At 45.1% G+C, this 16,455-nt stretch overlaps 1 protein-coding gene across 1 annotated transcript in view; it reads right to left on the reverse strand.

The window, feature by feature from the left end:
* The window catches only part of NUAK1 (NUAK family kinase 1), a 75,877-nt gene that overhangs the window by 13,649 nt on the left and 45,773 nt on the right, over positions 1-16,455 (reverse strand). The window contains exons 3-4 of the mRNA XM_002823682.6: positions 9,743-9,894; positions 6,841-6,906 (exon numbers count right to left, since the gene is read on the reverse strand). Coding sequence (XP_002823728.4) covers positions 6,841-6,906; positions 9,743-9,894 — 218 coding nt within the window. The remainder of the gene's footprint in view (positions 1-6,840; positions 6,907-9,742; positions 9,895-16,455) is intronic.

Below are 16,455 nucleotides of genomic sequence, written 5' to 3' on the forward strand. Positions count from 1 at the left end.
CATATATTTTACCACCATAAAACGATTAACTCCAGAACACTGTTTATAATGAGCTCATCTGGTGAAAACCGAAGTGTCACCTTGCTGACATTAACTGATAGGAAAGGATGCTGATGGCAATGATAATAATTAGTGATGGTCTAACAGTCATCTGCAGTGTTTAAGAGGAAGTGTGGTGCACTCCACAGATCAGACATTTTGGGTCCAGGAGAACCTGGGGCTAACCATGGCTTTGTCATTACTAGGTGATGGGTGGGACCTGCCAAGTCACTCGAGTTCCTCATCTGCAAAATGGAACTCAGACTAGAACCCACCTCACATAAGAGTAGAGAATACGTATGTAAAGCTCCTGGAATAGTCCTGGGACCAGCTGACGCTATAAATTACAGCCATTATGGTAAGGCTGATGGTTTGGCCGACTTAACAATCGTTTGTTAGACCAGGCAAACAGGGAACCAAAAGCATTAAAACCACTGCCCATTAAAGAGCCAGGAGATCTTATCACTCATTTATAATACAGGCATGTTCAGAGTGAGAAGCTGCATCATAGGACGGGAAAAGGAAAGGATTTAGGGTTTGAGTACTTGAGTTCAAATCTCAGCCTCACCTCTTACCAGCATCTAACCCAAGGCACTTTAGTTAATCCCACCCCACTCCAATCTGGCCCATGGACCAGCAGCATTAGCATCACCTCGGAACATTTCAGAAACTGAGACACTCAGGCCCTGCCCCAGATCCACTAAAACTGTATTTTCACAAGAGCCCCAGCGTATAATATGCACTTGCACATTAGCCATTCTGAGCCTGCATTTCTTCATCTGTAAAGTGGGGTTGATGATAACAATGTCACCTACTGGAAGTGTTGGTATCAAACCAAATAAACTGATTCACGGAAGTGCTTACACCATGCCTACCTAGCACACAGTAGGCCTTCAGTAAATGTTAGCTATGACTACTTTATTTAACCTCTCTGAGTCTCAGATTCCTTTGTTGGAAAATGGAATTGCAATACCACCAATCACTTGATGCTGTGAAAATCAAAGCCAGATTAAACAAGAAAAGAATTAAAATAGGCCGGGTGTGGTGGCTCATGCCGGCAATCCCAGTGTTTTTCAAGGTTAAGGCTTGAGGCCAGGAGTTCAAGGCTGCTGTGAGTTACGATGGTGCCACTGCACTCCAGTCTATGTGACAGAGCAAGACCCTGTCTCTAAAAATAAAAGTAACAGTAGCAGCATTGCTATGTGCCAGGCACAGTTCTGTGAGTGCTACATATATTGATGTAGTAAATTCTCACAACAACTCTATCTGGAAGATTGCAGATAGTGGAATTCTAAAATTATCCTTATTTTGCAGATAAGAAAACTGAGGCACAGGGTGGTAAAGTGGCTTGCCTGAGACATCGGTGAACATCTGCCTTAGCTGTAAAGTGCTACATAAAGGGGAGTTATTGCTGTCAGGTGGCTGACAAGGAAATGCACTTTCTGCATAACTCTTTGGGAAGACAGCAATTCCATCCAGGAAGGTACACTCCATAACTCCTTTCTGGCCTTGGAGTTGATTGCTGTGGCTTCACTCAAGACAGCCTCACTCCTGAGTTGCCAGGAAGTGAAGGCAGGGAGTGGAACAAGGAGCAGAAGTGAGTGGGGTCGGCTTCCATCTTCAGAGGATCTAAGCTCATGCTGCCTCTCTTAAAAGAAAAGAAATTCCCACCAGGAACAATGTGAGGAGGCTCTTAAAAGAGGGCGCGTCCAAGCAGCAGCTCCCATGGATGCTAACGAGCAGCCAGTGCCAGCTCACAGCACACAGCCCTGGCATCCCCGCATGCCTACTCTGGCCACCATGACTCAGCCTGGCCATCAGCCACCATTAGCACCTGGAGAGTCTCTCGCAGGGATAGCTGTCTGCAAGCCTGCCTGCAGACAAGGTAAGGCTGACCAAAGCATGGACCAAACAGTACCCTCATTTGATGTGCTCTTAGATGTAGGGCAAATTTGGATAGTAAGAGTAGAGGGTAGAATTCATCAGGTGTCTGGTCTTTAGAGTCAAATAGCCATAGGTTTGTAGCCAGTCCCATCACTTATTAGCTGCAAGAGCTCCCTCATCTGTAAAATGATGTAATCACACCCACCCCAGTGGAGACATTCTGAGGACCAAATGAAATAAGGTGTGGACGGTCTGACATGGGGCTCTAGCTTCTAGCAGGGGCTCAGTAAGCATTACTTTCCTTTTCTAGTCTCCATGCTGTGTTCCTGTGCTTGCTGTTTCTTCCTCTTGAAAAGCCATCATCATGTTCCTTACTATCAAACTCCTACCCATCCCTCAAAACCCAATTCAATCCCTCTTCCTCCATGAAAGCTTTCTGGTCCAGCCAGACAGACCCACTGCTTCGTGGTCAGCACTTCCAGAATACACTACACAGGGCCATTTGGCCCTGTCATGGGAGGAGGATCAGGGGAGACTTCCTGGAAGAAGAGGCATTCAAGCAGAGACCCCAAAGAAGGAGCAGGCAAAAAGGAATGAGCAGAGCATTCCAGACAGTGTGAACCATGTGTGCCAAGGTCAAGAAACCAGAGAGAGCTTGGTGGATGAGAGGAATTCAAGTCCTATACCAGGGGCCTTCCCTGACCACTCTAGCTAAAAGAGCAACTCTATTCTTCATTCTCACCCTGCATGGATTTTCTTCACTACCAGCCAATTACATTATGTGTTTATGTGTTTACTGCTGTGTCTCCAACTGGAGTTTTAAGCTCACTAGAACAGGTACCTTCTCTTCTTCACTGATTTCTGTATCCTCCTCACGGCTCATTATCACTGCTAGTTTAACAACTGCTGGATCCTGAGTTCCAAGACAGAAATTTGGCCATCTAGTTCACTATTAAATCCCCAGCACAGGGCCAAGTACACAGTAGGACCTTAATGAATATTTCTGATCAAATAAATATTGCCCAGAAAAGATGTTCAATTCCTCAGTGAATAAATGCAGGAATGGATGAGTGAGTGCAGGTATGCATGGATATATACACACAACACATGAATTGATTAATTCATGCATGAACACAGAGCTCTCCCATTCATATCATCAAAGCCCAGAGGCTGACTCTCAGCTGCCCCACTTGGTCTTGTTAAGCTTCAGAGGTTTCTATCTCATCTTGGCCCTGGCCATTCAAAGCTTCTTTTCTTATCCACAGCAGCCGCGTTTCCATTGTCATAAGGGACAGCAGGCCATTTCCCCTATGCCCCTCTACTCTGAGCCCTGGGAGCTCACCAGATTCCCAGCCCTCTTGGAGGAGGTCGGCTGACCCTGGTGCCTGGACCTCTTCTCATTGTAAGACATTTTTACAGGAGCCTTCTATGGGAATTGTCAGCATTCCATTCTCTCAGAGAGTGGGCTGTGAATTTGGCCCGTTTTTTATTAATTGCAAATTAGTGCTGTGCTGGGTGTCTATTTTAGTAGACATGCTTCCAGAGTACGGAATGCAGCCCAAAGCAGCACATTGCTCTCATTCTTTCTGCTGACCAACTGTGTGAATATTTTTAGAAACCACACCCTCTCGCAGTGGCCAGATAAATAATTTCCAATGCCAGATGTGTGCTCTGCAAATCAACATCAGGCAGGGAAGGGGAGAGGAATGAGCTACACGGCTCTCCCCACCACTGCAGTGACATGTGACAAGTTTAAACCAGTAGCATTTAGATAGGCTTCCTAGGCCAAAGTCCTCCAACCTTGGAACATGGAAAATGGATCCACATTTAGAGAGGCACCAGAGGGGGCTCCAAGAGAGGACCTTGCTGCTCATATCCTGCTGGTTGGTGGCTCATGTGTCCGTGGTCCCCCAGGTCCAGACACGGATGGCAGGGGCTCTCTTAAGCACAGAGGCCAGCTTGTGGCCATGTGTCTGCCTGCCTTTGTCAGCAAGGGTCCTTTCTAAATATGTTTCAGCAAAATGCTGAGTCAGGAAGAGTTGAGAATATACCACCAGAAGACAAATCAAGACCAGCTGAATCACATTTTTTAAAACCTTGGAAGTGGATGGGAGATGATGAAAAGATAATTTGCCTGGAAGTCAAACACATGAGTTCTAATCCTGGCTCGTCATTCCTTTATTCCGAAGTCAAACCATTTTGAAGTACCTACTGTGTGCCAAGCACTAGTCTACACTCTGGGGAAGCAAAGACACAATAATTTAGTCCAGACTGATTCACTGTCTGATCGTGGGCATTACCCTCCAGACTTTCTGGGTCTAATCATTAAAACAAGGGGTTGGAAAATGACCCCCAAAGTTCTTTAAAGACGTAGGATTCTCAGATCTGAGTAGGATTCCTTGAACAAAGAGGAAAGGAATTTAAAAGTGTTGATAATGGGAAGATCTGGTTTCTCTTTGGGATGTATGTGTGCATGCGCACCCATGCTTTACCTTGGGAAATGCCAGGTAGAAATTCTTAAGGAAAGGTATATGCCTAAGCCTTAATTGATAATACTGTCTTGTGTGTGTGCTCTTTCCCTCCATCATGCACAGGGACCCTAGGTTGAAGAACTTGGTGCAGGGGAACTGTCAGGCCCAACATTATCGCCTTTTTGCTTACACAAATGAAGCCATTCTCCTGGGCTCCTGCCTCACTGTTTCCCTGCACAATTGCTTTCAGAATTCTAATCATTCTTTTCCTGCATTAGGGAATTCTATGATTTCATAGAAAGCTATGTGTCTTACCACTTCTGGGACTACATCATGGGACCAAGAGGTCACACTGCACCATAGAACCCAACCCCTAGGCAAGAGGCTTACATTCCAGGCCTTGTAAAGATGACATTTAGTTTTGAGAGCTCTGGGGGCAGGTGGCAGGAAGAATCTGGAGAGGAAGTCAATAAGGTTGATGACACAAACCCTTAGAAAAATGAAAAATGTGGTGGCTCTCAAACCAGGACCAATTTTTCAGCCATGGCCTGACCACCACTCCCCAGGACCTAGGTAGGCACCTTCAGAGCAGCTGACTTCCGGTTCAATTCCCTCTCCAGTGGCCAGCCACTTAAGAAGGCTCCCAGTATAGTAACAGTTGAGCATGAATTGCTTTGATTGTAGTATTGTCTAAAATCTTCACGTTTATTATTGACACCCCAGGACTGGGCACAGGGCGTTGCACACAGTAACAGTTCAGAAAATACTCATTGAAAAAGAAATGAACAAATAAACAATAATCTGCAGAGACAGGAACTGGCATCCCTTGACAGATGAGGAAACTAAAGCCTAAATCATCAAGAAACTTATCCCAAATCCTGCCATTACTAAGGGGCAGGGGTGCAATATCTAACTCCAAAGCCACTGCTTTTAACTTTGACTCATTTGGACACGAGTGCTTAGCAGTTTACAAAACTAAACACAGAGTGTCTCATTCACTACTCTAAGCAGGCCTATGAGTAGTACTGTTACCCCGTTTTACAGTTGAGGAAACAGGGTTAAGTGGTTTTCCCAGTGTCAAGAAGCTAGAAAGCCATACATCCCGGAATTTCCTAACTCTACAACCGTGCTCCTTCTAGAATAATCCAACCACTTTGCCAGAAATAGACCCTGAGATTCCACTTCCTATTCCCATGGAGAACTACTTTGACCAACTATTTCCTGTTTATTCTATGGACTACATGTAACTACGGTCAACCACTCTGCAAGAGCAAGAGGTCACTGGGTCATGGCTTCCAGGGGCCTCTCAAAGGATGATGGTGACTAATGGTTGCTGCCATGATCTGTATAGAGAATACCAACACCAAAGCAACCCCATCCTTCCAAGCAAGGAAACAAGTCTCATCACCTGCTCCTCGACTGATAGCAGCGACAACAAAAAAATCATTCCCATGCTTTGTCCAGGGACCAGGGATAAGCCACTAACGTCACCAGCGGCCAATTGGAGGGCTCCTGCTGGTGCCGGGAGTACTAAGGCCGTTTCATAATGAAACCCATGCAGCGAGCTCCGTTTATTTTGAAACCGTATTTGCTTATTTTGTAGACGTGGTCAAAAGGACATTCAGAGGGCTCCCTGGGAGGCACTTGAACCCTGTGGGCCAGGAGAGCTTTCTCCAGCTCCAGCAGCAGCCAGCAATAATACTCTCCGTGCGAGTAAACTCCAGCACTTGCTATTTCCCAACAGCAAGCACCATCCCCATTTTGGTCAGCTTCCCAGGTCCATGGCTGGTTTCAGGGGTGGGAAGGTGGAGAGGGAGAAGTAGGAGACAGGGTGGAGAGTGACAAAGAAATAGCCAGGAAAAGAGTTCCAGCTCTAAAATAATTTAAGATCCTGCTAGCAAATCAAGCAAAGCGACTTGAATTTGGGCTCGTGAAATCAGACAGACATGGGTTCAAATCCCAACTCCACTCTTTACCACTGGATTACTTTGGGCAAATTACTTAGTTTTTCTGTGCCTCAGTTTCCCTATCTGTGAAATTATGTAAATAACAGTACCTACCTTGTAGAGTTGTTGTAAAGATTGAATTTAAGTGATATCAGGCAAAAATATAAAATACATATGAAATATGTATTGATTGCTAAAAGTATTGTTATGGTGATGATTTTAGACTACGAGCTTCCTGAGGAGAGACACTGTATCTTAGTCATCTCTTCTTACCCAGGGAGGAAGAACAATGCCCAGCATATAGTAGGAGATCAGTAACTGCTTGTTGAATTTAATTGTTTGAACTGGACTTAGAGCTCAAGCAAAGAGACTCTTCCCCACGGGCCTGCCAGGTAGGAAGTGGCTGCCTTATTTCCAGGCTGCGGCTTGGAGTGGGTTAAGCCTCCATCCAGCTGCAAGACTCAGGCCCTGCATATCAATCAACGAGGCAAGGGCTTTACCTTAATATTGCAGTTGTCATCGAGCAGTATATTTTCCAGCTTCAAGTCGCGGTGGACCACACCGTTCTGAAATGAGAAGACAAAGAGGGAATTGAATGGGAGCGGCTGGGATGAGAACAAGAGAGAAAGAGGAAGGAAGAAGGTGCACAAAGGGAAATGTCTGACAGATTAAAGAAATGCACCAGCCCGGTGGTCTTCTCCTCCATTCTTCAGGCTGCTCTCACTGTCTTGACGCTCCCCCGCCAGCGACCGACCAGCGACAGGAGAGCATTAGTCACTTGCTGTGTGGTTAAGGGAAAAATGACTGGAATCTGTTCTCCCCCAGAGCCTGTAAAACAGCAGGGGGATTCTTTGTCGGAATGTAATTCCACTGTGTGAAAGCAATATAATCCCAGGCAGCAGCAAACAATGTCTGTCTGGATGGGATTCCCAGGGAAGAAGCAGATTTCTCTGCCGAGGACTCAAGACTTGTGGGGCTCACAGGCACTCCTCATCTGTCTGTCTGTGTGCCTGCCTGCCTACGCAATGCTGGAAAGACATCTGACTCAATCTATTCCAACCCATTTTGATCTGTCCTGAGGATAACATTTCCTAAGCAACCTGGAGAGAAGACTCAGAAAGTCCCTCTCTGCTCCGCAGGACTCAGGGCTGAGTGAAAGGTGAAGCATGAGAGCAGACCAATGAGACCGGGACCACTGGCCTGACTAATGCAGGTGGCTGCCATCCTGCCTGACCTTTCCATTCAGGCAAACTCTGGCAAGGCTGAAGGCTGAACTTCAATGACCAGCGGCCAGCCAGCTGAAACGTGAAAAGCAGTCATCAGCCAACAGGCTGTCGGTCTACACAGCAGTAAACACTAGCCTTCTTCATTCTTTTTTAAGACCCGATTATCTTTTTAGGGGGTGGGTGGGCATGGGAAGAGCAGTGGGCCCGAAAGAACTGGCTATTTCGGGGTGAGTGGACAAGTAGCGGGGGACATTGAATGATTCTGAACATCATTCAACATAAACGACATCTGCAATCGAAGCTGCTCTTTTGAGCAAACCAACAGGCATGTTTATGGGTGGTTCTTTCTTGTTTATGTTCCTTTTCATTTGACCACTCTTAATATCTCCAAAAGCACTGCTCAGAGGGAGAAATGAAAACATGTATTTCTACTAATCTTTTTCTAATTCAAGCCTGCAAGGAGGCCTTCTGAATTCAGAAATGCACAAAACCAAGTCTGTTAGAAGAAAGATGTGGACTACAAGTCACCTGATTCCATTAATTTTAAACATCAGGAGCAGTTTGGTTTACATTGCTGCATTCCTGGTTTTCATAATAAGATGGAATGAGTCTAATAAAGCCTCATTCATACAGAATCTAAGTGTTCACACACTTCAAATAACAAAAATATCACCTCTGTGGTGATTTACAATGATACCTCATGATGAAATACAAAATATTATACGATTCAAATCATGAGCACATTTTGAGTCAGCAAAGAGAGGTCAGATAATGTTCACATGGGGTTAAGGGTTTTAGATTTGAGTAACTGTTCTCTAATTACTTACAGAGCCACTCTCAATTAACACAATATTTAACAAACCAGGAAGCCCCATGTTGCGATCATTTATATGAAGAAGTTGACTCTGTTTTGGATGCCCTGTTGGACTCAAGTCATATTATCCTCAAAGTAAATGACTGTTCAGGGTGTGACAGATCTGGAGAAAGTCTGAATGAGATGATAATCATGACCAAAATGATTAATAACAATAATCGCTGAGACATGGCTTGTAATTATCTGTGTACTTCATGCCTTTTCCAGAAACCAAGAGTGGCTCTACTGTGGCTATATTCTTCTTCTTCTTATTATTATTATTATTATTTTGGAGATGCGGTCTCACTTTGTCACCCATGCTGGAGAGCAGTGGCACCATCATAGCTCACTACAGCCCCAAACTGCTGTGCTCAAGGGATCCTCCTGTCTCAGCCTCCCAAACAGCTGGGACTACAGGCGTGCAACCTCACGCCTGGCTACTTTAAAACAAATTTTTAAAGATGGATCTTGCTATGTTGCCCTGGCTGGTCTTGAACTCCTGGGCTCAAGCAATCCTCCCCCCTCAGCCTCCCAACTAGCTTGGATTATAGGCATGAGCCTGGCTGTGGCTATCTTCTGAGCACATGCCATCGAGGTGTGCTGCAATAAGATGTACGTGCATGTAGGTAACCTATGCAAGAAAAGGTACCAAGAGCATAGAAAGGTTTCAAGAACATTTCTCCCAGTAATTCTACTTCTGGAATCTCTCTTAATTATTCACATGAGAGGAAAATATTCATATATAAAGACACTGATCACTATTTGTAATAATCAGAAATTAGAAACAGCCTCAATGTCCAACAATCAAGAATTACAAAGAATTTTTAATAATATAGAAAAATATTTAGATTAAAGTATTAAGTAAAAAAGCATGACACAAACGATGTAAAAATGAATCCACTGTGGTACCCTAGATTGGATGCTGGAACAGAAAAAGGTCATTGGTGTCTCCATTTTGACAAATGTACCACAGAAATGTAAGATGTTAATATTAGGGTAAACTAAGTAAGGCATAGATAGGAACCCTCTGTACTACCTTTGAAACTTTCCTGTAAATCTAAAATTATTCCAAATTAAAAGTTTACATAAAAAAATAAATGTGAGAAGGAGGAGGAAGAAGACTGAAAGGAAATAAGCAAAAATGTCAAAAATGGATTATCCCTGGATTCCAGAATCGTGGGTGATGGTAATTTTCTTCTTTCTAGTTCATAAATTCTCCATACATGCTCCCATGAACAGATACCACTTTTATAATAGGAAAAAAATCATGCAGTGCCATAAAAACCGTCTACAGCCAAAGCTGCGGGCCAGGCGCAGCCATACCTTGTGACAATAGTGCACGGCGGAGACGATCTGCCGGAAGAAGTGCCGGGTCTCCCTCTCACTGAGGCGTCGCCGCTCACTGATGTAATCGTACAGCTCCCCTTTGCTGGCATATTCCATGATGATCACAATCTTATCTTTGTTCTCAAACACTGCAGAGGGAAAACAGCAATACACAAACACCCTGTTTAGCCAACAAGCTCACTTATGCTACAGAGAATGCGAGAGAGGACAACGGAGATGTCGCCAGGCAGAGGACCGACTGACGGGTCAGAAGACAAATCAGCCAATTCAGCATCACGAGGCGTGGGGCGTGCTGTCCTGCCAGGTGGGCAATGGTGTGTGTCACCACCATTGTTCCTGGACACATCTTTGTCATGCTAAGTGAAATGTGGTTCCCTTTTCTGAGGACCCCACTCTCCTTGTCAAGATCATTTCTCACACCCTCTCCCAGAACAGCTTTCCTGTAGACAGGATGATGGGTAAAAACAAACACAACCAATAATTTATTAACCACTGGATACAGACCAGGTACCCAGCCCTGACAGAGCTACTCTGACCCCAAGATGGGTGCTCAATCTTGTCATCTCTTTATAACTTCCCATCCCAGGCAAATAAAACCCAAAGCTTTTAATGTGGCCCACCAAGTCATGCACGATCCCATGGGCCCCTCTCAGCCCTACTACACACCCATTCCATGTATTTATTTATTCTGTCTCCCCCAGTCGAATGTAAAAGGGGGTTGTCCTGTTTCATTCACTGGTGTAATCCTCAGCACCCAGAACAGTATTTGGCACATAGTAACATAGTAGGAGCTCAGCTAATATTTATTAAATGAGTAAACTCAAACTACATAAAGGCATTTTTGAACATTAATAATAAATAACAATATAGCACTTACTATGCACCAAGTTTGTGTGTAAGGTTTTAAGTACCTCACATGTACTGACTCATTTAAACCCTACGACAAATGATCAGGGAAATATCTGTAATTTTACCATTTGAAAGATGAAGACACTGAGGCCTAGGGAGGTTAAGAAACTGGCACAGCCTGCAATCAGGCAGTTTGGCTTCAAAGATCAAGTGCAGAACTACTAGATGAGACAGCCTCCCAAAGAGCTGGCTGGAATCAGCAGGGCTCCAGTCCTCAGCATGGATGGGGAACTAACGCCGCAGGCTGCAGGGCTGCTGCTACTATGATCTCAAGCCGGTTCCCTGCCACCAGGTCCAGCCCCTTCTCACTCAACCTCCACACCACCAAGGAAACAGTCTTCCCAAATGCTTGTAAATGCTTCTTTCTCCCCAATGCTGATGCTCTCTAGTCATGATGTTCAAAGTCAGGGTTCCAGGCAGATGGCCAGGGACCCATGCATGGAGGCAGGGAGAAGGGAGGCCACAAATGACAGGCTGTCCAAAGCCACTCCACTGCCACCTGTTTCATACTTTGGACTTTCACATAAGATGTCCTTTGAGCAAGGATAAAATAAGCAATATTTGTTTTGAAATCCATCATCACTCTTAAGGGATATAGTACAAAAACCTTTGTAGGGTACCCAAGACCCTCCCTGAAGGTCCCCTGCCTACCTCCCTCCATCTCATCCACTTTTCTAACATTTCCATCAGGCCCCCTATGCCCAGCACCGTAATTCATTAGCCAAGACTGTGCTCATATGTGGTTTCCACAGCGCCCCTCCCACTGCACTAGTCAATACTTGCCTCATAGCACGTGCAAACTGTGCGTGTTTATTTCCTGGTTTACACATTCACGTCCTCTGCCTAGATGGACAGAGCTAAAAACTATAGTGTTGGAATGAGATACTCCTAGGGCTGTGTGATTCTAGGGATGTTGCTTGCCCTCTCTGGGCCTCAGTTTAGTCAACTATAAAACGTGAATAATATTAGCAAGTACTTAGAACTGCTGGGAGGACTTATTGATACCAGGTATGTTCAATGTTTACAAGGCCTTCCCCTTACAGCATACACTCAATAATGTTAGCTATTATTGTTGCTATCAATACTAATTCATCCCCAGAGCCTAGCACCAAGGCAGACATACATTCAATGAAGAACTGAGTTGACCTGGAACCTACCCTAGGCCTGGGTACCCTGTCTTCCCATACCTTGTTGCTGGCTGCTAGAAGCTCAGATCCCTCCAGTTCCTTTTTGGCTCCTTCAAGTCCAGCCAAACTTCCCTGATAAAATGAAGGGGGAAGGAGGAGGGTAGGGAGGAGGAGGAGAGAACATCCAGATAAAATTGGCTGCTCCAGCGTCTGCTGGCCTCGGTGTACCCTGCAGCTTTGGCTCCTGCCAGGGATTTCAGCCTGTTGTGCACTTTTCATTAACAATAAACCTTGGAAACTGGAAACACCCCGACTGCCTCGGGATGCATGGCTCAGGCCCCAAAAATGAAAGAGTGATAGGCCCTGGAGAGGGCAGCGGGTTTTCTAATTTTAAAAAGGAGGGATGTAGGAAGAAGGAAAGTACTTTGACAGGTAAATAAACAAGAAGCCTCACACCCCAAAGAGTCTGGCACATCTTTAAGGGAGCCAAAGCCTCTGGCCCTTCAGCGACTGTCGGGAGGTGTGGGCCACTTGCCTCACACAGACAGAAGGGCTGTTTCAGTGGCTGGATTCTTCCCTCTCCAACTGGCTGATTTGGTATCAAGGAGACATAAACACAATTCGGTTCAATACAGTCCAATACACCAAATATTTTACTAAGCAGCTTCCATCAATCAGTCCTACTGATCCTGTCTCTACAATATATCCCAAGTCTGGCCAGGCATGGTGGCTCACGCCTGTAATCCCAGCCCTTTGGGAGGCTGAAGCAGGTGGATCACTTGAGGCCAGAAGTTACCAGACTGGCCAACATGGTGAAACCCCATCTCTACCAAAAATATAAAAAATTAGCTGGGTGTGGTGGCAGGTGCCTGTAATCCCAGTTACTGGGGAGGCTGAGGCAGGACAATAGCTTGAACCCAGGAGGTGGAGGTTGCAGTAAGCTGAGATCGCACCACTGCACTCCAGCCTGGGCAACCGAGTGAGACTTCATCTCAAAAATAAAATAAATCGCAGATCTGTCCACCTCTCTCACCTCCAAGGACATCCCTTACCCCCATCCTTTCTGGTTGCCAGACTTCACACTTGCCTCCCTGCTGACTGCATTTGGAGGGGTCAAGAAATAGTTCCAAATGCATATTCCATGGAGTACTCATTCTGCAAGCTATCTAGAAGAAGAAAAAAATTCCATGGTCAAACCCAAGCCAAACATTAATACTTGATGGTCCTCGGAGAGCCTGGTTTCCTTAACTCAGAGTTCTGCCAGTTGATTGGGCCATTTCAATCCTCCTATTGGCATCCAGAAGAACTCATATGGAGCCAGTTTGGGAAACACTGGATGAATGAGATGATACCCGAGGGATAAAACTGGCCCCTCGTTCTCTCAGGCAGGGCCAGTAAGCAGTCTGGTCAGAGAACTGTCCGAGCGGCCAGGCCTGGCTCTGGGGCACCATCGCCCAGTGCCCCATAGGAAGAAGCCCAAGTCTCATGGTCAAGGCCCTGACTGTCACCTTAAATTAATCGAGAGCAAACAAGATTTCTAGACTTCAAGCCTCAGTGTTTCATCGAGGAGGCCAGGGCTGTTACAGATGAAGCTCTTGAAGCCTTTCTTAATAACAGCAAAATTTGCTGTAGGCTTACCATGTGCAGGCACCATGCTAGTAAGCATTCTGCATGAATTACATCATAAGGATTCGGTACTAGGAGGATCCCCGTTTTACAGATGAGAACACCTGGGGACAAGGTGAATAATAATTCCCATAACTACAAAGAGCAAGAGGCACAGCCAGCACTGGGCCCAGCAGTCTGACTGCTGCCCCCAAGCTCTCAGCCATTCCATTACTACTCATATATATCAACCCCTCTGACCCTCCGCCTCCTCATCAGTCCAATGAGACTAGTAATTTCCTCACAGGTCTATCGCCCTCAGCACGGTGCCTCGGCCAGTGCTCAACAAATGGAAGTTGTGCTCATAATTACTTCATCAGCCACTTAGGCAGCTCTAGCAAAACAAAACCCTAAGACTTTCCTCTCCCTGCTGGCATCGCTCTTTAAAACATGTTGTGGCTGCCGCAGAATCACAGGATTTTCGAGCAGGAAAGGACCTTAGAGATGGGGTGTTATTTTTCCAGAATAGTCCAGGATTTATAATGTATAAGAGCAAGGCCTTGGGAATTAATACTGAAGAATGAGCAGCTTCCGCACCCTTGGCCCAACGCTCCTTTGCCCGTGCTTAAGGTCACTATCTACAAGGTGACAGGGATACTCTTGGCCATTCTTCTAGCAAAAAAAGGCTGCTTCCCTTGGGCACTTTTACAACTGGTTATTTATAAGCCCAGAAATCTTGTCTGTGTTTATGTTATTAGTCACTAAGCAAAAGCTTATTTTCCACCAGTTGGGAAGGGTTTCCTTTCTGAAAAATGAAAGCCTGTGTCTCTTGGCCAGACAGTTTTACCCAGAAGCCCGGTGGCTCCAGAATGGTAAGGAAAACTATGGCCCTTGACATGCCAGGCCTACCAGGAAAATTAAATCCCTGAATAGAATCTTAGTTCAGCCTGAGTCAGCCCACAGCACTGGGGCCATGGCCAGGTGGTGCAGAGCCTGGTTTTTAGCACAGCAGAAAGCACCTACTATGCAGATGGCACTGGGGATACCGAAAGAAGACTTTTCCCAGTTTGGAGGGGAAGGAAAGGCAGGCCAGGTAGAAGGGTCAGCATGAGGAAGGGAACAGAGCAGAAACAGAACCACCAGCAGCTGGCAGGGCCAGGGACTAGGAGGAGAGAAAGAAGAGGGTGATGAATAAAACACAAGAACTTGAAGGCCCACAAGGAGCTGCAGGTGAATCACACAGGCAACCAAACATCGCCGAGAACAATCCAAGAGACAGGAAGGCACAGGACAGCATCCAGGATCCTGGACCTATGAAATTGTTCAGGGCTCAATTTTTTCCAGGAGACTTCCCAGACAGGGATCTCTCCTTCCCTAGAAAGCTTGTAATAAGAATACTTAACATTTATTGAACAGCTACTACATGTCATGGATTAAAACATTTATTCCTCACAACAATCTTATGAGATAGGGATCCATATTATCCCTACTTTATAAATAGGGAACCAAGCCAGGCATGGTGGCTCACACCTGTAATTTCAGCACTTTGGAAGGCCGAGATGGGAGGATTGCTTGAGGCTGGGAGTTTGAGACCAACCTGGTCAACATAGCGAGACCTCATCTCTAAAACAAAAAATAAAATAAATAAATAAATAAACAGGGCACCAGCACTCACATCAAGAAACAATATTGCCAGCCCCCTGCAAGCACCCCTGCCATGTCCTCTTTCTGTCATTAATCATCTCCCCAAAGATACAGATACACCAATACCATGAATATGAGGAATATGAACCAAAATCATAGTTGAGTTTTGAAGTTCTAAAAATGGAGTCATAGCCGGGTGCCGTGGCTCATGCCTGTAATCCCAGCACTTTGGGAGGCCGAGGCGGGTGGATCACAAGGTCAGGAGACCGAGACCAGCCTGGTCAACATGGTGAAACCCGGTCTCTACTAAATATACAAAAAATTAGCTAGGCATGGTAGTGGGCACCTGTAATCCCAGCTACTCAGGAGGTTGAGGGACAAGAATCGCTTGAACTCAGGAGAAGGAGGTTGCAGTGAGCCAGCATGGTGACAGAGTGAGACTCTGTCTCAAAAAAAAAAAAAAAAAAAAAAAAAAAAATGGAATCATGTAGTATACCTTCTTTTGTCATTAATTCAACATGTTTGTGAGAATAATCTACGTTGCTCAATGTCGTCAAAGATTGTTCATTCTCATTGCTCTAGAGTACTCCATTATGTGAATGTATCGTGTGGTTTATTTATCCATTCTACTGTTGATAGACATTTGGGTTGTTTCCAGTTGAGGGTTGTTATGAATAGTATTATTGTGGATATCCTTGTGCATGTCTTTTGATGCATATCTGTATGCATTTTTGTTGGGTAGATACCCAGTAAGATTGGATGGCAAATTTGTGCAACTCAAAAGCGCATGTTCTTGCCACGACTCTCCACCCCCTTCCTCCATCATACACTTCTGCTTTTTGCATTACATCCAATAAAGGTTCTCCTTCATTAAATGGAGCCAATCTCACTGATTTTTCTGAAATGGCTTTATTATCAGCCTACTTGAGGCATTTATCTGAGCATTTTGATACATGTTAAAGGGAATACAAAAGAGGAGAAGGCACAGTCATTAACCCTAAGGAGTTGCTTTCGAGTTGGAAATGACCAGTACTTAAAAAATAATTCAAGAGCTAACCTGTACAGTACAGACTTTAAGTACCTGGACAATCAGAAAGATAGTGAGGTCAGCCAGAAGGGACCTGAAAAGATTTCTAGAAAAAGCAGGCATGGAACTGAACCACCCAAAATGACCTGGGTTTTACTTTTAAGATAGTTTCACCATTGTTTCAACATATCCTAAAATACCCGAACTCTCCTTTTTCTTCGACTATTCCACTGGCAGGCCTTCCTTCTTCCCAGACACGAACTTAAATTATTTTTCTTGTTTGCTGTTTATTTTCCATTTCAAAGGATAGTAGGGATTGGTTGCTATAGCAATAGCTACTTCTCCACGTTAATCCTGAATTTCATCAGATGTTCAGT

This window comes from Pongo abelii, chromosome 10 (genome assembly GCF_028885655.2).
Source record: "Pongo abelii isolate AG06213 chromosome 10, NHGRI_mPonAbe1-v2.0_pri, whole genome shotgun sequence".
In the NCBI taxonomy this organism is placed as follows: Eukaryota; Metazoa; Chordata; class Mammalia; order Primates; family Hominidae; genus Pongo; species Pongo abelii.